The following is a 24,658-nucleotide window of genomic DNA, read 5'->3' as shown; positions in this document are numbered from 1 at the left end:
CCAGGTGCAGGTGCTTGAGCAGCCCTGCCTTGAGGGTGACAGGGCTCCCTCCAGACGCTGCCCTCCTGCACATAGGTACCTAGCTATGTCCTCCCCTGGGGGATGGCAGGAGCTTGAGGGCTCGCAGGGCACAGCCGGCACAGCGGCCCTGGCCCGGCACGTGGTCCGTCCTGCTTCCTGGGGTGTGTGTCCAAGCTTCTCCCTCAGGTGACCTAATGGGCAGAGGAGCAGACGTGCCCTCCATCCCAGGTGGCCGAGTGGGGGTGTGTGCCCCAGCTGTGGAGCCGGGAGAAGAGGGAAAGCCTTTTCCAAAAGCCAGAAACTGCCCGGAGCTGCTGTTCTTGTTATCAGGGAGGACTGGGACGAGCCAGAAACGGTGTCCTGTCCGAACACGCGCTGAAAGGTCTACAAGCTAGATATATCCTGTGTGTCTGTGCGCACTAGCTTCTGGACTCCTCCGCGGTTGAGTTGGCTAGCCAGCAGCTACCAGCATCACAAGCAAGACTGTCAATGCCATAAAAGTGTTTCCTGAAAGTTAAAAAAAAAAGTTAAAATCAAAATTGTATATGAAAAATTTAAAAGTTACATGTTCTGAACTATGAAGAAGAATTGTTAGCCCAGAGGGCAAACCAAATGCAAGCGAGAGGCAGTGAGTCAGGGCTGAGGGCAGGCATGGCAGGTGCAGTTAGTTACACCACCACCCAAAGGGACTACGTGACCAGGTGAGAATCCATGAAAACTCTGAGCTTAGAAATCAGCGAACACGCCCCACGTGCACAGCAAAGAAGACACACAGGTCCCGGATAGTTACTCTGGGTAACGGCCAAAAGCCATCCCACAAGTGGGACAAGCATGGCATGGAGGACAGACACCCCACACAAGCATCCTTGTCTCTCAGACTCTGGAAAATCGAGACGCCTCCAGACAGCAAGGACACGCAGACGCCTCCAGACAGCAAGGACACGCAGACGCCTCCAGACAGCAAGGACACGCAGACGCCTCCAGACAGCAAGGACACGCAGACGCCTCCAGACAGCAAGGACACGCAGACGCCTCCAGACAGCAAGGACACGCAGACGCCTCCAGACAGCAAGGACACACACACGCCTCCAGACAGGAAGGACACACAGACGCCTCCAGACAGCAAGGACACACACACGCCTCCAGACAGCAAGGACACGCAGACGCCTCCAGACAGCAAGGACACACAGACGCCTCCAGACAGGAAGGACACACAGACGCCTCCAGACAGGAAGGACACACAGACGCCTCCAGACAGCAAGGACACACAGACACTTCCAGACAGCAAGGACACACACACGCCTCCAGACAGGAAGGACACACAGACACCTCCAGACAGCAAGGACACACAGACACCTCCAGACAGGAAGGACACACAGATACCTCCAGACAGGAAGGACACACAGACACCTCCAGACAGCAAGGACACACAGACACCTCCAGACAGGAAGGACACACAGACACCTCCAGACAGCAAGGACACACAGACGCCTCCAGACAGCAAGGACACGCAGATGCAACCTCAGTATGTCAAGGTGCAGAGTCAGCATGGCCTTCCAAGCTGTGAGACCAGCGTGCGACCACCGAGCCCCCCGCAGTCCCCGGGCAGAGCAGAGGCCCAGACCCCGAGCCGGAGATGCCATGCTCACTGGAGCAGCCGTGCTGGACGCTCAGACAAGACTAACCGGCAGCAGCGGTTAGTCACAGAGAAACCCCCGGCCAGCCACGCAGATGGACGCTCGGCAAGGTGCAGACGTGGCTCTGTGAGACCATGTACCTTTCCCAGTTACCAGAAGACCTTCCTTTTCAGGCGTCCTGCGGTGCTGGGTCCTGAGGCTGACAGGCCAGCGCCTTGCTGAGCTCACCTGTGTGGTAGGAGCTGAGCCGCAGGGAAGGAAAGCACATGTTCAACTCCGCGTCTCCACCAGCAAACACCAGCCTCTGGGCCACCACTCCCCTCTCTGCCGTCGCACTTGCCCTCTGAGCCCAGGGCTTCCAGAGAAGGGAGGGGATCCTCCCGGGGCCGACGGAGGGGTTGCAGGGGCATGTCCACTCACTCGCCCCCCACCCTTCTAAGCCACACCTGTATCAGACCTCACAGGGACCCTGGGAATGTGCTGAGTCAGCTCTCTCCATCAGGAGATTATGCTCAAAGCCAGGCAGTGGAGCGATTTATTAAGGCACCAGGAAAAGGAAGGTCCTTTCCTAAGGATGTGCAAACATTTCCTCTGGCTCAGAGAGAGGAGCTGGGGTTACTCCAGTGAGGTTCAAAACAAACCTTCCCTCTTTCTAAGTTCCAGCAACTGTCTCCCCATCACAGACATGGACAGTGATCTTTCCAGCGGGCAAGGCTAGCCAGGCGTCCTCCACCGCACCCTTCTGCAGCCCCGGTCATCAGAGGGCAGGCAGGGCCAGCAGGGCAGAGTTCTGCTGGGGCATCTCTACCTATCTGACTTAGAATCTGCTCACGTCTGCTGTGCTCTGAACCACATTTAAACAATTTGGGGGGGGGGAGATTTTGTTAATATTGTTAACATAGCATCTAGAATGACTTGCTAGCACACACAAATGTTTGTAAAAAAAAAAACCTTAAAAGACCCAGACTTCATGGCTAGATGCTTTTGCTAAAAGACCAAACCGTTTAGTGATAGAAAGTGGCTGGGCAAAGTGCTCCGCTGGCAGAACACAGGCCTTGCGTACCTGAGGTTCTTGGTCTGCTCCTCAGGGCTGCAGGTGCTGGGCAGGTGCACTGGTCCCCCTTTCTTTCTCTCTCTCAGAGGAAATGCTCCCTCTCTACCTCATATGAAATAAGGACAATGAATCTCCTTTAAAAGGGACGTTGACATGCTGAAGCTTAACAACAGAGGCAGGAAAGAGCCAGACAAGGTGAAAAGCTACAGCACTTGGACTGGGAACACAGAACTCAGCGACTGCCCCGGGGTTCACTGCTGTTAGCAGATGAACGAAAGCAGGTAGGCAGCACTGGGGCCTTCTGAAATCACTCAAGTGGACAGGAGCACTACGAACTTGACCAGTTGTCTGAGTGCTACAATCTACAGAACAAGAGGGTCAAGGAAACAGGCCCTCCCACAGGGCGCACCAGTCGGGCATGGCCATGGGCCCAACGTGAGTCCCTCCAGTGCCACTCAGATGGCCCAAAGCATCTGTTACTGTTACTCCTGTGCGCTGTGGTATTGACACCTGGGTGCTTACCAAGTGCCAAGAGCTGTTCCAACTTCTTAAAACGTAGGAGCTCATTTCACCCTTACTGTCCCCCCAGGAGGCCTTGATTTCCCCCATTTCACAGATGAGACAGCTGAGGCAAATACACAGTAGGTTCAGGCCTGGGTTGCAGGAGCCAGGGCCCAGAGCCGGCCCTCTGAACTGCCCCGGGCTGCACAGCCTGGCTGACATCTGCCCGTGCCTGTGGCTCAGAGGAAGCCCCCCAGACCACTGTATGCGGCAGCAGACTTGCCCTAGATTCCTTCAGTTTGGTCCAAGTGGATACTGTCATAAATTATAAACTGATAGATAGCTTGTACAGTGGGACTTGGACTTTTAAAATCACTTTCCTCCAAAATGTTGTCAGTGTACTGAATATAATGAGAAGTTTTAACAGACAAAAATCTAATCATCTGGACAAGAGACGACAGGCCAAAGACTCAAAGGCAGAGCACATTAAACCAAGCAATGAGCCCACAAGCGATATCTGTCAAGGGGGTGACAATGTTCACTGGAAAAAGTTGAAGGCGACATTTTTAAAATCATCAGAATTTCAGCTCACCCTGATTTTCCATACTTCCAGTAAATTCTGACTAGAATTAGGATACCAATTATTATAATAACGGCAACGACTCCTTGAGGGGGGAAAAATGGGCAACACGGTTAATAGGACACGGCAAGTACACACAATGCAGTTCACAACAACAGACAGACTATCTCTCGGGTCAGTTAGATGGGAGGGACGGACTCTGCTGCATTCGTGGCTCCCACATTCCACACTCTTGACAGCAAATGTGATTCTCCCTGCTTCCTTTCAAAGAAAAGTAAAACAAGATGCTTAAAACAAAGCATCACAGTGCCCACAGTAAACTAAAATTTGCAGGATTGGGAGGGCTCAACAGGGTTTCAATCACACTGTGCCCCCTTTAAGAGTATGGACCACTGATTGATTACCCAGCCGGCGACAACTGGATTGTTAATGTCTGCACTAGGAGACATCCTGGAGCTTGTCACCATCTGTAGGTGAGTACATGAGAGTCAGAAAGGAGACAGTTAGTTCAAAATGAAGGGAACATCTCTGTCTGTCACTGGAAAAAATATATATATATTGTCCCCTGAGCACAGGGCAAAACACTAACTTGCTTTTCCAATTTTCAATCTCCTATATATAGACTATTTGAACATTCATTTAGAAGAGTTAATATTTGATTATACAACAAAATGGACTGTTTTGAGTTGAAAATGGCAAGAAGTTTGTCAGATAAATTGATTCACAGCAAATAAGGTGTACAGTTTGGTTTTTCACACAGTCTTTCATAAAACCACCCACTTCCGCTCTGCTCACCACCCGAGGTCTGCCTTTCCCTCCGCGTTCTGCCCTCTGGCGACCTTCATTTCCACCCTTTCCGCATGCACTGTGCACGAACTTAGACGACACTGGAAAAACAACAGATGCTAACACGACAGTAAGTGTATGTGGCTCCGATCCAGCAAGATGCAGGTGTCACACAATCGCACAGCCGTAAGGTTCATGGTTCACAAGCCAGCTGTTCCCACTACACACGAGCTTGAGACAGACTCTCCCAATCAATTGCTCTAACTGATCCCTTAGGATGGATTGAGTCTCAAAAGACTATATCTGGGGAAATCAGTCTTTAAAAGTCTGGGTTCCTTTGCCCTACACCACTTCCTGCTTTCAGTCTGAAGAACTAAAGAGGATAAGCAATTCAATGTGTAAGCAATTCAAAAACATCTGGGTAAGTAAACAGAAGTATACGAGCCTGTTCCCCAACCCATCAGCATATTTAGTCTCTGTGTGGAGACTGAGGGTTTACCAGAAAACCAGAGCAAAATGCAGAAGTCAAACAACATGGTTCTACACAGATGGCTCCGACAGCCAAGCAAGTGAAAGGGCATCACTATGCCTCACATTTGCAAGACAGTTTAGTGCACAGCCCGGGTCAGAAGAGTCTGACGCAGAGACAGAAGAACAGCCTGAAAACTCACAGGAAAGGTTTTGTTTCTACAGCAAATAAGGATAATTTGGGGTTAGCTATTCTCTCTTTCTTGGCAACATTAAATAGGGGAGAACCCAAAGCCCCAGTCCTGACACTGTCAGCCTCATGCCCTCTGTGTAGTGCCCGTCATAAGAGCTTATCTTGGAGGCAAGCGGGCTGACCCCCAGAGCAAACTCAGGAAGCAGAGATCACGCTCATGTCTGCATGGTCTAAGTACAGCCTCCCACGGGGTGTGCTGCTCCAGGTCTGGTCCCCCAAGGAAGGAGGACCCCTTCTCCTCAGTCTCAGACAGACCCCGGGACAGCAGCCACCCCACAGGGAGAGTTCTGAGAACCTGCAGGGTGCACGCCTGGGCGCTGTCAGAACAGATAAGCCCTCCAACCTCCCAGAACACCAGAGAGCTCCCGTGAGACTCCACTGTGCTCCACAGAATCACGAGATCACGCCATTCCCATTTCAGGAGAGTCACTTACATTTGAGACATAGAATGAACAGAATGAATTCCAACTCTTGGAGTTTTCAAGATAGATCTTTTGGCTGAGGAGAGGTCCACTCAAAATATAAAGTAACTTAATGATGAGTGATTCTAAGTGACTGTTTTCAGTTTACAGCCCCTTGGCTAGCTTGTGCATAACACAGGAGAGACTTTGGCTTATAAGGACATGATTTAAGGATATATACTTTTCTTAAAAGTGTATACTTTTTCACAAGTGTATTTCCATCTGTAAGACATTCCTTATCAATATGCCAGTGCAGATGTGTGGCTCTTACCAAAAATCCTCTCAACATTTCCATTACATATTTATTCATCTTCTTGACCATGCAAAACATCAAAGATATGCTTAAGGACAAAAAGGGACAAGAGGAAACACTAAAGAAATCACAACACAGATGTGTGCTCCTGGTCTCGTGTTTATAGCAACAGAACAGATATCAGTCAAATAACGTTGCTTAAGTCACTGATCGGAAAGGAACAGGAGAAGGAAAAGGGTCTAATCAAAAGTGACACAGTTTATTTGGGAGATGATGGGACTATAGAACTGGATGGGGAGTACTTTACAATTGACTATAAACACTTCAGGAGAGGAACGGGTCACCAACTCTCTCCTGGCTCTGCAGCCCTGGAATCAAGCATGGCAACAAGAGGCCCTTAATAAGACGTGACTTATTGGCCAAACAATTTGAAGTTGCCCTAAAACTACCTTGGAACAAGAACATGGTTGGGAGTTCTTAGGAACATAGCAACTTCTCAAAGGTGTCCACAAAACACGCTGGTAAACCGTATTTACCGGCCGTCTCCATGGCACCCTCAGACACTGCATCTTAACAGTGCTCCTAAGACATCTAAAAGACAGTATTCTCCTCCAGGAAAATGGGTCAGACATCTCACAGTGCTGACAGTGCCTTCTAACAGCTGGAGAGCCAAACTTACCAAATACTGTCGTGCCTGCACCTGAAATGGAAACAGAAATATAATGAGTTTGTAAGCCACTGGCTTACCGGAAACTTAGTAGGTAAGTATCCATAAATGTCGGTGTGTCTCAACAGACTGTAACTGCAAGTTCAGAGCTAACAACTGTCCTTAGCTGCAAGCAGTGATCATAAAGAACTGTGAGAACAATCGGACATCGTATATGCGAGTGAGTGAGCCGTCACCCACCCCACGTCTTCTAAGGCAGCCGAGAAGTTACTGGGCCTGTCAGCAAGTGCCACTTACACTGGATTTGGTGACTCAATGGTGAGAAACCAGCCTGGAAGCCTAGAAGGGGAGCAGCAGCTGCTTGCTAGTGTGGGCAGGAGCCCCAGACATGGGAGGCTGTCTCAGCAGAACCTAGTTAGCCGTGAACGACCACATGGCTGAGAGGCGCATAGCTGCGCCGGAGAGCTGCACCTCTCAGCCGGCACCAGTGAGCACGCAAAACAACCAGACAGCTGAGTAAATGCACTCCTGACCGTGCCGCCCCTGAAGAGCAAGCGCCCTGAGAACGGGCAGTTTTTCCCAGCAGAGAAAGCACAGGGCGTGGGCCCAGCAGGCCCTCCCTGCGTGCTCTGCACTTTGAACATGGCACTCAAGTCCAGGGGAGCCGCTAAGCACACGCAGCCAGGAATCTGTCTGCAAGGCCAGTGGAGACAAGAGCAGAAAATGGAGGGCAGAAAAAGTGGTATGTGGTCTTTGACAAATAAATTAATGGTATGGTCCCAAATATTGGTTGTATCTCTTTCCATAATAGCCCAGTCAGGTTAAGGCTAAATATGTTAAATGATCTTATTCTGAACTGCTTCTCTTGGCCTTGTCCTCTGAAAAAGCGTGTGTATTCAACTTAAAACTTTCTGCCCTTTAAGAAATCAGTAACTGGGGGCCTGGTGGTGGCGCACCTGCTTGAGCTCATGTTACAGCACAAGAGGACCCAAGTGCGAACCCCTGGCCCCCACCTGCAGAAGGAAAGCTTTGAGAGTGGTGAAGCAGGGCTGCACGTGTCTCTCTGTCGCCCCCTTCCCTCTTGATATCTTGCTGTCTCTATTCAGTAAGTAAAGATAATAATAATAATAATTAATAATAATAATAATAACAAACCCAGGCAAGTGCTAAAATCAGGGAAATAGTCCAAAATATGTCAACGTGAAGCACCACACATCAGTACTGAGTGCAAAGAGATGGTGAAGCTCATGCAAGATGGTTCACACTACAAAGACCCATCAGCCGATGACACGCGTGACGCGGGGACATGTGCGGTGGGCGTAAGAATCCAGGGCAGGGTGGCAGGGCTCACCCACTGGGGGCAGTAGGAGGGTGCCAGGAGCGCTGACAGCAGGAGCCAGGGCAGGTCTTCAAGCACAGTGGGAGGGAGTGGCGCCCTGTATTCCCAGATAACGGCCAGAGAAGCAGGCACACAGGACTGAGATGCAGACAGAATGTGTGAAGCTATTTGAAATGGCCACTGTGAGCCAAACGGACCCAGAGCAGACATGGACGTCCTTCTCTGCCTCATAAAAACATTGATTTGCGTTGAAGTGGGAGAGGCCAGGGCACCACTCAGCTCCATTTAGCGTGTGGTGGTGCCAGGATGAAGCCTGGGGTTTTTGGAGCCTGGGGTAGGCAAGTCCTGTGCTCTGGCAGGCTGAGCTGTCTCCCTGAGTTCGGCGAGAACTCTGCAGTCACACAAGCTGCCATAAAGAGCCTGGTGTGCACGGGACCTGTGGTGCTCTGCTCTCCTTACTGGCAGCTGGCAGGCTCCTGGGGGGAGGCGGGCTCTGCTGGCTGAAGCAGCCCGCGGCACCACCCCAGGGCCCTGCACGGGGGGTTCTCAGCAGGGCTCATGACCTGCTCAGTCTAGAAGTTGAGAAAGGAAGCTTTTTTGCTACACCTGGATGAGTGCATGCATTACCATGTGGAAGGGCCCAGGCTCATGCCCCTGGTCCCCACCTGCAGGGGGAAGCTTCACGAGTTGTGAAGCAGGTCTGAAGGTCTCTCTCTCTCTCTCTCTCTCTCTCTCTCCCTACCCTCTTAATTTCTCTCTGTCTTGTCAAATAAAAGAATTTTTTCCCCACCAGCTTCCATTTATCATTGCTTTTGTGGATCATTTCTTTACAGGACAATGAAATGCATCTCTCTATTTTTTTTAGAAAGGAGAGTGAGAGAGAGGGAGGAAGGTGAGAGGAAGAGAGAGAGAGAAGTGAAAGAGGCCACAGAACCAAAGCTTCCTTCAGTGTGGTGGAGGCCAGGCCCGAACCTGGGTCGCTCACATGCCAGAGCAGCACTCCACCCAGGTGAGCTGACCGAAATGCTTCCCCTTTAGAGACCTTAAGTAAGCCCAAGCAACAGCCACTGGTGTGCAACACGCCAGCCCCAAGGAGCCAGACTGCGCACTGCTTCCCCTGGTCTGTGCACAACGCCCACCGAGGGTGTCAAAGTCCCAGACGAGGCTCACCTGACGGGGGTGGTCCCCTCCTCTTGGTGGCGCTGGTGGCGTGGGCACGCGTGGTGGCCCGGGTGGTGGCTGCAGTCTGGGCGGCTGTAACATGAACAGAGGTCAGTCTGTGTGTGGTACGGAGCCCCTGGGCCCCCCGCGTGTGGGCAGACGTGGATGACTGAGCTGCCAGGAGGCCCTGTGTCAGGGGGGGCCCTGCTGTGGGGCGTCTTGGGGGTGCTGCTGTGGTCTGTGCAGAAGCATTGGCTGCACTGGGGCCCCAGGCTGCTGCTGGGGTCTTAGACAGCGTGCTGGGCACGGGGGGACTCCTGACTGTTGTAGCTGCACTGCTTGCTGTGCTGGCTCTCTGAGGAGTTAGTGGGGTTCCTGTAGCTGCAGGTCTCTGAGGAGTGAGTGGGGTTCCTGTAACTGCAGAGGGTCTCTGAGGAGTGAGTGGGGTTCCTGTAACTGCAGAGGGTCTCTGAGGAGTTAGTGGGGTTCCTGTAACTGCAGAGGGTCTCTGAGGAGTGAGTGGGGTTCCTGTAACTGCAGAGGGTCTCTGAGGAGTTAGTGGGGTTCCTGTAACTGCAGGTCTCTGAGGAGTGAGTGGGGTTCCTGTAACTGCAGGTCTCTGAGGAGTTGGTTTGGGCTTTGTAGCTGGAATATTAGCTGAGGTGGGTTTCTGCGCAGTTGGCTCAGGCTTTGTAGCTGGAATATTAACTGAAGTGGGTTTCTGTGCAGTTGGTTTGGACTTTGTTGCTGGAATATTAACTGAGGTGGGTTTCTGTGCAGTTGGTTTGGGCTTTGTAGCTGGAATATTAGCTGAGGTGGGTTTCTGTACAGTTGGCTCAGGCTTTGTAGCTGGAATATTAACTGAGGTGGGTTTCTGCGCAGTTGGCTCAGGCTTTGTAGCTGGAATATTAACTGAGGTGGGTTTCTGTGCAGTTGGTTTGGGCTTTGTAGCTGGAATATTAGCTGAGGTGGGTTTCTGCGCAGTTGGCTCAGGCTTTGTAGCTGGAATATTAACTGAGGTGGTTTTCTGTGCAGTTGGCTCAGGCTTTGTAGCTGGAACACTCGCTGAGGTGGGTTTCTGTGAAGTTGGCTTGGGCTTTGTTGCTGGAACACTCGCTGAGGTGGGGCTCAGAGGAGGTAATGAGGCTCCTGTACCTGAAATGTGCACTGAGGTGGATCTCGGAGGAGTTGGTTTGGGTCTAGTGACTGGAGTTTTTACCGTGGTGGGTTTCTGAACAGTTGGCGTGACCTTGGGAATTTGAGAATTATCTATGAAGAAAAAAATATTTAAGAAAAATCAGCTAAGGAGGAGTTCCAGAGCCATGACTATGGACAGTGAAAATCACCTGAAAACTAAACAAGACATAATAACCAGGATCTCAGTCAAGCTGCCAGACATCACAACTGAGCCAACTCAAGAAGGAGTAACAAAGAGCCCAAAAATCAGCAGGAGGAAGGAAATGGCAAAGTCAGAGCAGAAATGACTCAGCACTGTCCTGGGGGTCCTCAGCACTGCAACCAGAGAAGAAAGAGAGAGCATACAGACTGAAGAAGAAATCATATTATCTCTCTTGGCTGATGACATGATAATATAACTAGAGAACCCCAAAGACTCTACCAAAAAAAACAACTGGAAATAATTAATAAATTCAATAGAGAGTAGCAGGATACAAAACCAATACATGTAAATCTGTGGCATTTCTGTCTATAGACAAGGAGTCAGAGTAGAGGGAAATAAAAGACTCAATCCTATTTACAGTTGAACCCCCAAAGATAAAATACCTTGGGGTGAATCTTTCAAAGAAGGTGAAGGGACTTTACAATGCAAACTAGAAGGCATTATTAAAGAAAATAAAAGAAAGGTATAGAGAAATGGGAGAACATTCTTTGTTCCTGGATTGGAAAAATAAACTCTTAAAGCGGCCATTCTACAAAAGGCAATCTACAATTTCAGTGCAATGTCTAGCAAGACCCCAATGGCACTTTTCAGGCAAATTAAACAACTCGCCCAAAGATTTGTGTGGAGCTAAACAAAAACAAAAAATTGCAAATAGCCAAAGCCCATCGGAGAAAAAAAAAAAAGAGGAAAAATATGAAGCCATCATACTCTCCAACTTCAGCTTATATTACAAAGCAACAGTAATCAAAACTGCTTAGTACTGGAAATAAAAATGGACACTTGGATCAATGGAGAAGAGCCAAGTGCCCAGAAATGAGCCCACCCAGCTACAACCACCCAATACACGACAAAGGCATCAAAACCATTCAGTGGGAGTAAAGAAGGTCCCTTCAACAAATGGTGCTGGGAAAACTGGACAGCCACATGTAGAAAAGTAAAAGTAGACCACCTCTAACACCATACACCAAGGTCAAATTAAAATGGACTAAAGATCTAGGTATTAGACCCAAAACTCTAAAATTTGGAGAATAAAAACATCGGTGAAACTTTGCAGGATCTTCACGTCAAAGATCTGTTTGGAGACTCGACTACCAGAGGCATGGGAAATGAAAGCGAGAATAAATAAATGGGATTCCATGAAACTAAAAAACTTCTACACATTGAAAGAAAACAAAATGGGAAAAGATATTTGCTCAGCACACATCTGACAAGAGACTGATATCCAGCATCCATACAGAATTGGTACAGTAAAAATAACTGAAAAAAGAAGTAGGTCAAAGAACTAAACAGTTTTCTAAAGAAGACACACACCCCCCCCCCCCACACACACACATGCTCTGCTTCACTCATCATTAGAGAAAGGCAAATTAAAATGACATCAAGATCCCATCTCACACCTGAGAGAAGCGCTTCCACCAGGAAAGGACAGGCGTGGGAGAGGTTGTGGAGAGAAGGGACCCTGCTCCACTGCTGGTGGGAACACAGACTGGGCAGCTCCTTTGGGAGACTGTGTGCACAGTCCTAGACAAGTAAACATGGAATTTCCTTGTGACCAGCAATCCCACTGTTAGGCCTTTATCCAGCGGACACTGACACTAATTAGAAGGGACACAGACTAGTTCACCGCTGCACTATTCACAACAGCCAAAGAGTGGGAGCAGCCTAGATGCCCGTCCACAGATGACTGGCTAAAGAAGTGATGGAATAAATAGTCTGCATGATACTACTCTACAATAAAAAAAAGATAATATTGTATCCTTTGGGACAAAACAGATGGAATTGGAGGTGATGATACTTAGGTAAATGAGTAAAGAGATGAACGACAACTACCAGATAGTTTCACTCAAATATGGAATTCAGAGCTCTGATATATATGAACTTGGGGGGAAAAACAAGAGCTGGCAATGTGTTTGTGAAGACTTGTGAGCACTCTGGAGCTTATCTTTGGGAGGCGGGAAGGTGGGGACACAGAGCTCTAGGGGTGGGCATGGTATGGAGCTAGACACTGTGATCTTACAATATTGTGAACTACTGTTAACCACAAATTAAAGAATTAAATTAAATTTAAATAAAAGAAAGTTGAGCAAAAAAAATATCAGCCAAGTATCGCTTCCAAATTACGATTTCAGAGTCAGGTGCTAACTGTTGTTTCTCTTTCTAGTCTCACACACACGTGAGTCTGACTCACAGGAAAGGAGTCTCGCCATGTGATTCCAAGGGACTAGATACAACCTTGTCTTTTTTTTGACATAAGCTGCACCTATGGGAGGCTGAATCAGACTTGTACCAGGCCATCTGGAGGTTCTCACACTGACTCCTGTGTAACAAGAAGAAACCAAGTTCAAAGCCAGAAGGGGCGTCATTCTGTGACACACCCACATATATGTCTGACAGACATCCTCCAGAGGACCAGCCCTGTCGTCACACAAAGCCCCCCAATGCTGTCAGGGCACGTTAGTGCCTGTGGAACTGCTGTTTCTCTTCTCTGTGCAGGAACAAAGTCACTCAGAATCAAACGACCCCTATTTTCTTCACCTGTCGCCAACTTGACATAGATTGGTTTCTCCTTGGATCTGGGGTCAGATAACAGATAAGATGCAGTTTTGGTCCCAATCCGATTGCAAGACTCCCACATCTAACGGCAGAGAGTCCAGGCCCCTCCTGCTGGACATGGGTTTGTACCAGACCCTTCTCGGACCCCTGGCAGAGAGCTTGCCTCACTGTATTGGGGCCACAGCCCAACTCTCCAGCCCCTGCAGGTTCAAACCTCCTCTTGAAATGAGAACTCCTCTGCAGACTTGCTTTTATTACAAGGAACAGGGTCACTGACTTAGTCCATGGTCTGCCCTGAAGCCAAAGGCTCACAGGCTCTGCCCACTGCACTGCAAGTGTAAGGGGAAGTCACTGAACACCTGGCAGGTGCAGGTGACACAGCATGTCAGGTGTACAAGTTGACAGGTGACATTATAAGGGAAGTGGAGTGTCTATATCACCTTTTCACCTCAGGCTCAAAAAATACAATTCTCTCTAGTTCTTGATCCCAAGGGCTTATATCCTGATACTGTGCTGGAAGTTACTCTCCTAGTTATCTTTTTATCTGGTGTCTAGTTCAATTCCTCTGTGATCAGGGAGCATGTCTGCACAACCTTGGACTTGTGAACTGCTGTGTCATCTGGACAGGCAGGTGGTGGGCTGGGGAAGGGCCCAAGGGGGGCGCCTGTCCTCACAGTGGGGCTCCAGCATGCCGCCGGCCTCACTGAGGCCACTTCTCCTTATACTAGCTATTGAGAGGGGCATGGGGCATTGTCAAGCCACAATCGTGGGTCTGCCTGTTTTTCTGTCTACCCACCTGTGCTGCGTGTGGACCGAAGTCGCTTCTACGTGCCCGTCAATCTCAGCCTGAGATGGATCCCAGGCCAGCTGACCCCTTGGGTGTCCTGTGGCAGCTTCTCTTGTAACTGACTGTGAACCCCAAGCGTTTCTCTAGATTACCCAGGTTCTCACCATTCAGCTGTGTTTCTCTAGCCTTTATTTTACTTAGTGTTTGTATCATCCAGCAGTGTCTTCCTAGCTTTAAATTTTGTATTATCTTTTATTATTATTCATTTATTGGATAGAGATCGCCAGGAGTTGAGAGGGAAGGGGTATAGAGAGGGAGAGAGATAGGCACCTGCAGCCCTGCTTCACCACGTGCAAAGCTTTCCCTCTGCAGGTGGGGACCAGGGGCCTGAACCTGAGTCCTTGAGCACTGTTAACATGTGCACTCAGCCAGGTGTGCCACCACCAGACCCTCTTGTTTGTCTAGCCTCCACTTAAAAGTGTTCTCATCATTCAGCTGTGTCTCTCGAGGCACCAAATATTCAGGGCTTATTTTTGTACTTAAACTCTGAAGTTTTGTAATTCTGCATATGTAATTTTGTGAAAATCTTGGTGATCTTTGTAATTCATCTGGTCTGCTGATCTGTTAGATTACAGTTGCAGCAGTTTGGAAGTTGCTGGGTCCATAGTACACATCCCTGTGGATTTTCTGGTTCATATGTTGCTGGGGGTTAAACGTAGGACCTCAGGCTTCTAAGTCCAGTGCTTTATCCACTGTGCCACCTGTTGGTTTTCTAATCCACCACCAGGTGACCCCATTATTACTTAGCTTCAGTTGTGATAACAGGTGTCACCACCATCTGGATTCTCTAGTTCAACCTAAGATCCCTTTACTATATGCTATATGTTTCTAATGTTTATATGCTTAAAAATATGCTGTATGTTTTTTAAAAAAGGAATTTTGAGCTGTTACTAAAACAGGAGATATTAATGCACATATGTGTATATATATATGTGTATATGTATTCAGATATGCTGTGTATATGTATTCAGATATGCTGTGTATATATATGTGTATATGTATTCAGATATGCTGTGTGCACTTTTTCTTTTTTACTGTTCAGCTTTGGCTTTGGTGGTCACAAGGATTGAACTTGGGACCTCAGAGCCTCAGGCATGGTATCCTGTTGTATTAAACACTGTGCTATCTCCCAACCTGTGTGTGTTCATTAATCTATATATTACTATATATCAGTGGTTTTGTTGTTAAGTCAAACCTCTGTGAGAAACTGAGGAAAATTTGTGTTTTCAGAAAAATGAAAATATGCATGTGTATAACATTTTACTTTGATTTCCTGGGAAGTTCATGGAATCATCATATTCCAAGTTAGATAAGACAAAAATATGTAACTTGGGCTGGAGTTGGTGTACTGCACTAAAGTAAAGGACTCGGGATAGGCAGAGGGCTCAGGTCCTGGGACAGGATGGCAGAGGAGGACCTAGTAGGGGTTGAATTGTTATGTAGAAAACTGGGAAATGTTATGCATGTACAAACTATTCTGTTTTGCTGTCAGCTGTAAACCATTAATTGCCCAATGAAGAAGTTTTTTAAAAAGACAACAACAAAATGATGGCATGTGATTACCTCTGCATTCGGGTGGTGGGCCGCTCCAGGCTCCTTCTCCGTCTTTCACGGTGCAGTAAATGGATTTGTCTCCAGCCAGGGTGAAGCCTTCAGCGCATTTGTAGGTCACAGACTGTCTGTACACATACAAGGGCTGTGGCTCCTGGATGGTTCCGTTGTGGACTTCTGGTGGTGCTGAGCAACTGATTTCTTTAAAAATGCAACACATTTACAATCAGGAAAGCTATGAAAGCATTCTTTACAAAGAAAACAAGCTATAATTTTATTTCTAAAAAATCAAAATTTACCATTTTTCTCAATTCAGCATTATAAATGCTGAATGTTTTTAATGCTACATACATAATACACCCTAAGATAAAAATAGACATATATATGGTAGAAAGGAATAATGCTACTATGCACCCAGGAAGAGACGGTACAATGTTGCACAACTGGCGGCTGGGGGAGGCAGTTTGTAGAAATACCAGAACATCCATGTAAAACAAACTTACAGAGATGCTTGTACTTGTTACAAACCAGTGCAGGGGAAAATAAATCTATGGACTCTGCTGCTGCTCAGGGAGAGGTAGGGAGGACAGGGACCCTGGGGACAAGTGGCACTGGACCTGGGTGTCACCAAGCTGCCCTTTCTGAGAGCCAGGAAAGGGGGACAGCTGGTCATCCCCAGAGAATACCCAAGGGCTCTCACAGGAATTCCAGAAGCATTCTGGGGAAACATCATTCTGGACACAGCAAGACAACTTTGATGTCAGGACTGCATTTTGACTTTTAGGATAAAAGTATTCAAAACACATACTGATTCATAAGGCCTTTAATTTAAAATAAATCTAGGAAGTCGGGCGGTGGCGCAAAGCGCAAGGACTGGCATAAGGACCCCAGTTCGAGCCCCCGGCTCTCCACCTGCAGGGTTGTCACTTCACAGGCGGTAAAGCAGGTCTGCAGGTGTCTGTCTTTGTCTCCCCCTCTCTGTCATCCCCTCCTCTCTCCATTTCTTTGTCCTGTCCAACAATGATGACACCAATAACAAAAACAATAATAACCACAACAATAAAACAGCAAGGGCAACAGAAGGAAATAAATAAATATTTAAAAAATAAAGAATAAAATAAATCTAGCTGAGCAGCTAAATTGGTTATAAATAAATGAATAAATAAATGAACAGAGATTTGCTCGCATTATGTTACTAAAAGAAGCCTCTCCCTGGCACATGCCCTGACAAAGAAATCGGTGATTCCACATTCTCCAGGGTCATAGTCATCTCTCTTTCAGCAGGAGAGTAATATGACATTATTTTATGTACACAAAGCCATATGACACCCAAAGCTCTTTAGACCCCAAGAAATAGCCGTGATTGATAAGTGGCCTTCAGGTCAGCCATCACGGTGAGGGGGGGCAGTGACTGTGAGCAGAGGCCCAGCTGTGGCTGGGTGGTGCAGCCTGGGGAGCCCAGCTGGAGGCTGGGGGACTGCTGAGAATTGGGGGGAGTGTAGGGGCACAGTAACTCAGGGTTTAAGTGCCTAATAGACTCCAGGAATTGTCCTACAAAAATCTGTGTGAGACCAAATAAGACAGTTTCTTGTCTTAAAATAAAGTGGAAAGTTATTCAAAGCATTCCTCAGTCTGCAATTTGTGAGGGTTAGCACAGCAGCCCTCACGGTGGTTTGGAAAGAGAGAGCTTTAACCAGCCTGGGGAGGTGGGGTACACAGTGCTTTTAGAAGGATGATAAGAGCAGACTTCTCATGAGAAAAAGAAGTCACCAAGCACAGAAACACAGACAATGCCCACCCATTTCAGCGCACACATGGAGGTGTTCAAGCCCCTAGTCCCCACTTGCGGGGGAAAGCTTCACAAATAGTGAAGCCATTGCTATGCTGTCTCTATTTCTCTCTCCCTTTCTATCTCTTCCTTTGCTCTCCATTTCTCTGTTTCTCCAATAAATAAAAAATAAAGGAGGAGAAGTTGATGAAGGAGGAGGAGGAGAAGGAGGAAGAGAAGAAACAGGAAGAGGAGGAGGAGGAGTGGTAGTAGTGCTGCTGGCCTCTCCCGGACGGGGCTTCGGCCTCTGACTGACGTGGGCTTAGAGAACCCGGCAGATTGCTGGAGAGGCCGTGTGAGCTGGGCTTAGGCCTGCAGCCCCTCAAGGCACTGGGGTTCACAAGACCAGCAGAAACACAAGAGCCCCTGGGGAAATGCCAGTCGCACCTGTGTGGGATGGTTCGCTGCTAAGTCAGGCAGGTGGGACCCCAGCCCCAGAACCTGCTCTGAGCCCACACAGCCCAGATGCCCAGCAGATGAGAGCTTGGGGGAGTCGTGGCTTATCTGCACAGTGGACACTGCAGTGACACGCACTGTCAGAAGTGGTGGAAGTCTCCTTTGCCCTAACTGGGCTGCAACTTGCAGGGCTCGAGTTAAGTGAGAGGAGGCAGGAGGAGGATGAACATGGACGATCTCACTTACAGGTGGCATTTGTATTTGAGAGGCGGAATAAGAACAGGGAGACGCAGGGTGGAGCTTGTCCTGGGTGGGTGCATCTCAGCAAAGCAAAGGGCTTTGGGCGGGGTGGGGCGGGGCAGGGCGGGGCGGGTTGAGGAGCTGGGGGAGCCTCCAAGATCCAGCGCAGACAGAAAGATGAAGCTGGACTCGGGCTGGTGGTGGGAGCAGCGTGCGGACTCATGTATGTCACAGGGAGACAGGAAACTGTACTTCCTGTAAGCCATGACTTCCCCAGTAAAGAATAAAGGTGTGGAAGGCGGTCCTAACTAGGTCCTGCCAGCTCTCAGGTCCTGCATGGCGGAGGAGACCCCGGTCACAGCCCCCCTCCACCCTCTCGCTGCCTGAGCTGCAGGGCACTTACATCTGCTGAGTTCCTGATGGCCTCACCTTTGCATTCCGGCGGCGTGCTGCTCCACCCCACGTTGTTACCCATGACAGTACAGTAGCTGGAAGCTGCACCCACTAGTTTATACCTAGAGCAGGGGAAGGAGAGGGGGTGACACTCCACCCACTCTGCGGGGTGGCCCTTACTTTCTCCCTGAGAGCATGTGCAAATGCTCACCAAGCCAGTAGGTGGGGACAAACAACAGGTAGTGAGAGTGTGCAGGGCCGCAGAAAGGGGCAAGAGCCCATCTAAGGGTTGGCAGGACAAAGTCTCCCAGAAGGACACTGGTCTGCACCTGCTGCCCAGGCAAGAGTCTGGCCCCCACTTCACTGGGGGCTGTGGTGTCCTTCCCTCTGTCCCTCTGTCTCTCTGTAAAGGCTGTAAGCATGGAGTGGTGAAGTGCCAGCAACAGAAAAAATAATAATAAATGTGGCACCAAAAACCAACATAGCAAGTGTTTTGAATGTTTTAATGGTATAGATGCTCGAGGAGGTTATATTTCTGAGTTCTAGAAGACCTGGCAAGAGTCTTAGAAGAGCAAACTACTAGGAAGGCTTCATGAATGGTGAAGCAGGGCTGCAAGTCTCTCTGTTTCTCTTCCTTTCTTTCTCTCTCTATCTCTACCCAATAAATGAAAAGTAAATTAAAAAATCTAAAAGAAGAACCAAACATACTTATGTTTAAAGTCTCAGCATTCCTCAGACTCTTCACACATGGGGCTAATGGTTCAAACATCTGAGCTGAGCACTGGAGACAGAAGATGCAGCTGTTTTCATTTTATAAAGAGCAGGGCACTTGTGTACACAGCAAAAAGCATCGGAAGTATGAGAAAAGCAATGTTTCCAGCTGTGCCTGCCTGAGGCCACCACTACCTCAGGCCCCTCTGAACCCTTTTCCTCACACGGAGAAAAAGACTTAAGGTCAGAAAGGTATGTTCACAGCAGGAAAAAGTGTTTTTAATCCATGATATTTTAAAATTGGCTGCTTACATATTCATTACTTATTGAAAAGATACCTTCCTTTCTTGCAGGTTTTATTAATTTTAACCATGATGAGCTTGTGTTGAATGGTGTTTGAACACAGGAGTGGATTTGCCACAAGCTTGTCAACACCAGCAGCAAATCTTGGAACTTGCACCGTGGCTCTCAAGGCATCTCTCATTTCCTACACATGGGGGACCCTCTGCCAGCTCACCCCGTGTCACAGGAGATCAAGGCATCTCTCATTTCCTACACATGGGGGACCCTCTGCCAGCTCACCCCGTGTCACAGGAGATCAAGGTATCTCTCATTTCCTACACATGGGGGACCCTCTGCCAGCTCACCCCGTGTCACAGGAGATCAAGGCATCTCTCATTTCCTACACATGGGGGACCCTCTCCCAGCTCACCCCGTGTCACAGGAGATCAAGGCATCTCTCATTTCCTACACATGGGGGACCCTCTCCCAGCTCACCCCGTGTCACAGGAGAAGAGAATGGTGGCCCCGAACAACATGTCAGTTGTTATGTTGATGTGGCCGTTCTTTATTTCTCCAGGGTTAGGACATGGTTTTTCTAAAGAGAAAACAAATCAACATTCTGCAGTGAGGGATCCACCTCATCTGAACCTGATATTTCTTATCCTTAGACTTCCCTCACTCTATCTTTCTTTTATGATACTTCAAAATGCAACATTTTTAGGATATACTTATTTCATTTTTGGAAAAGAACTGATTAAGTTGGATCCTGATTCAATTAATGTTATTATTGTTTCAAAAGTATTTAGTTTGCCTAATTTAAAAAGAACTCTTAGGGCCCAGGCAGTGGCACACCTGGTTCAGCACACACGTTACACCTCACTGGGTTCAAGCCCCCACTCCCCACCTGCAGGGAGGAAGCTTCATGAGCAGGGAAGCAGGTCTGCAGGTGTCTCTGTCTCACTCCCTCTCTATCTTCCTCTTCCCTCTCACTTTTTTTTTCAGTCCTATCAAATAAAAGAAAATACAAAGAAAAAAAAGAATAGTTGTGTTATGAATCATTTCAAATAAGGATGTGCACACAAAGATCAGGAAAAGGCTCTGTTCGCCCTCTCTCCACACAATTCAGACAGTGATGCCAGACATTGCACACTCCGGGCCGGGTGCAGTCCAGGCCCCAGCAGACATGCTTCTGTGTGTGGAGACCCGGGTGGACCCCCCGGACTGGAAAAGATGACACTTACTTTTGCAGAATTCATTTGGCTTGGACCACACAAACTCGGGGAGGCAGGTGAGCTTGTCTGACATAACCTTCGTGTAGCCTTCGCGGCAGCTGTAATGCACAGTGGAGCCAGCCGGGAAGTAGTTCTGTTTGCTGTAGCGTATCCGCAGAAACGCGAACAGCAGCCTGGGTGGGACATCGCAGCTGCCTGGGGCAGCCACAGCAGAGGGCTCATTAGCCACCATTCTCCAGTGTTATTCTGAACCAAGGGTGAGTTGTCTTATTAACTCTCTGCTAAATCACTGACGCAGCCCAGAGGCAGGCAGTAAGGGAAACATCAGGGCTTTTTGAATCATCCTGGCAACTCCTGGTAACGGGGGTGATAAGCGTGTTTCATTTAAAGCCACTTGGAGGCATTTCCATCTCTGATTTTCTCTCTTCTGATTGTCTTTCTTTTCAAATATTTTTATTTATTTTACTATTGCATAGAGACAGAGAGAACTTGAGAAGAGAGGTGGACATAGAGAGGGACAGAGGCAGAGAGACACCTGCAGCCCTGCTTCACACTTGTGAAGCTTCCCCCTGCAGGTGAGGCCCAGGGCCTGGAAACTGGGTTCTTGCGCACTGTAATGTTGGTGCCTAACCAGGTGCGCCACACCTGCCCCTTTTGTTATATAATAAATAAATCCATAAAGAATATCATACTTTCCGGGTTCAAGCCCCCGGTCACCACCTGCAGGGGGAAAGCGTCACAAGTGGTGAAGCAGGAATGCAGGTATCTTGTCTCTCTCCCTCTCTAGCTCCCCCTTCCCTCTCAATTTGATTGTCTCCAGCCAATAGATAAATAAAGATAATTTTAAAAAGTGGGGCCAGGCAGTGGCACACCTGGTTAAGCACACACATTACAGTAAGCAAGGACTTGGGTTCAAGCCCCTGGTCCCCACCTGCAGGGGGGAAGCTTTACAAGTGGTGAAGCAGGGCTGCAGGGGTCTCTGTCTTTCTCCCTCTCTATCTCGTCCTTCCATCTCAATTTCCGTCTCTAGCCAAAAGGGGAGGGGAAAGAAAGAAAATATGCTTAGGGCCTGGCCAGGTGGTGGCGCACCTGGCTGTGGTGATTCTTCAGTACTGATTTCGCTTTGCAGCAGAGTCAGATTTCAGGGGTGTGATTTCACACCTCCACATGACCACACCCAGCACCAGCATTTCTCTGCTTTGCCTGCCTCTGACAGGCACCAGTAGTATCCTATCCACAGATCTGAGAGGTAGCCCAGTTCCTACTTTTCATTTGCAAGCTGACGTGCTTGAGTGGTGGTCTGCCCTCCACACATGACTGAAGCCATGGGGTGGCTGTCCTTCAGCTCCTCCTCCCCTTGGCACACACACCTCTAGGTCCACTCACTGTGTCTCTAACGATGGCTTAGCACCATCTTCCTTTTTTAAAATTAATTGATTGATTTTCCCTTTTGTTGCCCTTGTTGTCTTTTTGTTGTTGTTGTAGTTATTAGTGTTGTTGTGATTGATGTTGTCGTTGTTGGATAGGACAGAGAGAAATGGAGAGAGGAGGGGAAGACAGAGAGGGGGAGAGAAAGACAGACACCTGCAGACCTGCTTTGCCACCTGTGAAGTGACTCCCCTGCAGGTGGGGAGCCGGGGGCTCGAACCGGCATCCTTATGCCACGTGCGCTAAACCTGTTGTGCTACCGCCTGGCTCCCTGCACCATCTTTCTAGCCCACGAGAAGTGCTCACTTCACAGTTGCCTATCCAGTGGTGTGCGGGTGGACAATCAGGCTGACTCTATGTGGGGGTGACCGTGGACACCACCCTCTTCTATGCTCAGTGCTAACTCTCTGGGCCTTGTACCCCCTTTCCCATGCTTCCTGCTGACTTCAGAGTGGTCCGTGCAGCCTACAGTGGGTCCAGAACATCCGCACTTGGGTGACTGTGACTGCCACAGCCTGGAGTGGACTTGGTGCCCTTAAGCCAACAGCTGAGAAATATGGCTGGTGCCTGACATGGTGGCTGGCACCGAAGGGCAGCCAGTGCAGGTGGGTGAACACCCGGGGGCCTGGGCCACAGCAAATGCAGCAAAGACCACACTCACGCTCACACCTAGGGCCTGGGTCCTGAACCCCCAACGCAGAGACAAAGCTGGAGCCAGTGGCCACTGAGCCTCCTCAGCCCTGGGCAGTGGGGCCAGGGGCAGCTGGGCTGCAGAGGCACTTGGAGCTAGACAGGACCTGCACCCTGGCTCTCAGGTCACAGCAGCTGATCTCCCCAAGAGGGTCACTGGATGATGAGTCTGTCTCCTCAACTGCACAAGGGACCCGCTCAGGGTGGACGGCAGGGTGGGCTACACAGCAGGGCGACTGGGGAGGCCCCCGTGCTGGGAGGATGGGGTCCCCACAGTCCAGCTGCTCTGCCCTCAGCTCTGCAGGGCCACCACAGTAGGTGCTGCCCTATCACAGAGCACTTGGTCTGGGACGCCTCACTGAGATGACCAACAAAAATAGAGCCGTGCCTTCAGCCAGATGCCACCTCCCATCCCCTTGGGCAGGGCCCCCGGCAGTGAGTGTCTGTCTCTGCCAGCCCTGGAGACGCCAAGGCCTGAGGCCCACAGCTCCTGCTCCCTCACCTCACCGGCTCACCGGGGAAGTGGCATCAATTAGCTGAGGATGAGCTGCCAACAGCCACCCTGGGGGCTAATAACGCAGAAAACTATCAATTACCTGGCTGGGGGGAGGCGGGAGGAGGGGAGCACTGGGGAGCACTCACGGTTGCAGAATACCGCCAGCTCTGACCACTGGCCGTCCTGCTGGCACACCACCGAGTCGGGCAGGCCGGGCATCTTCACCAGACCCGGGGCACACTTGTAGGTAACAGACTTGCCCACGGAGAAGCTCTTCTGCCCGCTCAGGTCTGGTGGCTGTGTGTGCTGCACCTCGGGGGGTTCCCCGCAGTCACCTGGGCGACAGGGGCAGAGCTGCAGGGATGGCCTAGGCCGGGCCGCCTCAGCCACCCCCCAAAAAGTGAGAGCATCACCCCCACCCCCGGCCCCCATCCTGCATACCCCCTACCCTCACCACCACCCCCAGTCCCTGCACTCTCATCACTAAGAAAGAGAAGTGTTTCCTGGGGTGGGGCAAGTGGGGTGCTGCTGGGACCCTGGCTGAGGGGGGTCCACGGTCACCCCCCACCCTGGCTTTGGGGTGGCTGTTCACACACACACCCCACCTGGAGGCCTGCACTCGGACCCCACACAGCTCAGGCCGCCTGTCCTGCTCTCAGAAGCAGCACACACCCAGCACCCAGCACCCAGCACCCAGCACCCAGCCCAGGGTGTAGTCACACCCAGACACCCAGACACCCAGCACCAGCCTGGGTGCAGTCACACCCAACCAGGGCTCACCCAGTACCCGGCCGGGGTGCAGTCAAGCATAGACACCCAGTACCCAGCCCGGGCGCAGCCCCCTTCCCAGACACACAGTTATCAAGCACCCAGCTCCAAGCAGCCAGCAGAGGTGCAGTCCCACCCATCCCCAGCTCGGGCACTCACCCCGTGCCAAGGGCGCGCCCAGCAGCAGCAGCAGCAGCGGGGCCAGAGCGGCCAGGACGCGGGCGGCGGGGCCCATGTCGTGTGGCGGTCCGGGGTCCGGTCCGGGTCCGGGTCCAAGGCAACAGAGCGACCCGCCAAGGGAGCCTGCTCTGCGGGCTGTAGCGGCGGCTCTGCCGGGTCTGGAGGCCTGGGCGGGGCGGCCGAGTGGGACCGCCCAAGGGTGCGCTCCAGGTGCGGGGCGGGGCGGGGCGGGGGCGTGCTAGGCTGGGCGGGCTGGAAAGGGGCCTGGGGGCTCTCTGGAGGCCTGGGGGGCTGGGGGGCTGGGGAGAGGGGCCTGGGGGCTCCCTGGGGGCCTGGGGGCTGGGGGGCTGGAGAGAGGGGCCTGGGGGCTCCCTGGGGGCCTGGGGGTCTGGGGACTCCCTGGGGGCCTGGGGGCCTGGGAGGCTGGAGAGAGGGGCCTGGGGGCCTGGGAGGCTGGAGAGAGGGGCCTGGGGGCTCCCTGGG

The 24,658-nt window shown here is 50.3% G+C and overlaps 1 protein-coding gene across 19 annotated transcripts; it reads right to left on the bottom strand.

Annotated features, from left to right (window-relative positions):
* Positions 1 to 323: 323 nt before the first annotated feature.
* CD55 (CD55 molecule (Cromer blood group)) lies at positions 324 to 24,323 on the bottom strand. 19 transcript variants are annotated; one of them, XM_060178347.1, is made up of 13 exons: positions 24,155 to 24,322; positions 23,374 to 23,562; positions 20,623 to 20,808; positions 19,877 to 19,976; positions 18,425 to 18,510; positions 15,544 to 15,732; positions 10,337 to 10,450; positions 9,191 to 9,274; positions 6,694 to 6,714; positions 3,806 to 3,878; positions 2,722 to 2,814; positions 1,799 to 1,900; positions 324 to 528 (listed from the first exon to the last, which is right to left on the bottom strand). In XM_060178347.1, the coding sequence occupies exons 1-12, from the start codon at positions 24,228 to 24,230 to the stop codon at positions 1,828 to 1,830; spliced, it is 1,284 nt and encodes a 427-aa protein (XP_060034330.1). In that variant the 5' UTR covers positions 24,231 to 24,322; the 3' UTR covers positions 324 to 528; positions 1,799 to 1,827. The 19 variants fall into 19 exon arrangements, 15 of the variants coding, with proteins under 15 accessions (XP_060034330.1, XP_060034329.1, XP_060034333.1 ...); XR_009546282.1 differs by lacking the exon at positions 2,722 to 2,814 and having other exon boundaries at positions 3,806 to 4,050; XM_060178346.1 differs by lacking the exons at positions 2,722 to 2,814; positions 3,806 to 3,878 and adding an exon at positions 3,958 to 4,050.
* Positions 24,324 to 24,658: the final 335 nt, after the last annotated feature.

This window comes from Erinaceus europaeus, chromosome 19 (genome assembly GCF_950295315.1).
Source record: "Erinaceus europaeus chromosome 19, mEriEur2.1, whole genome shotgun sequence".
Taxonomy (NCBI): domain Eukaryota; kingdom Metazoa; phylum Chordata; class Mammalia; order Eulipotyphla; family Erinaceidae; genus Erinaceus; species Erinaceus europaeus.
This window is presented reverse-complemented; position numbering and strand designations above follow the sequence as displayed.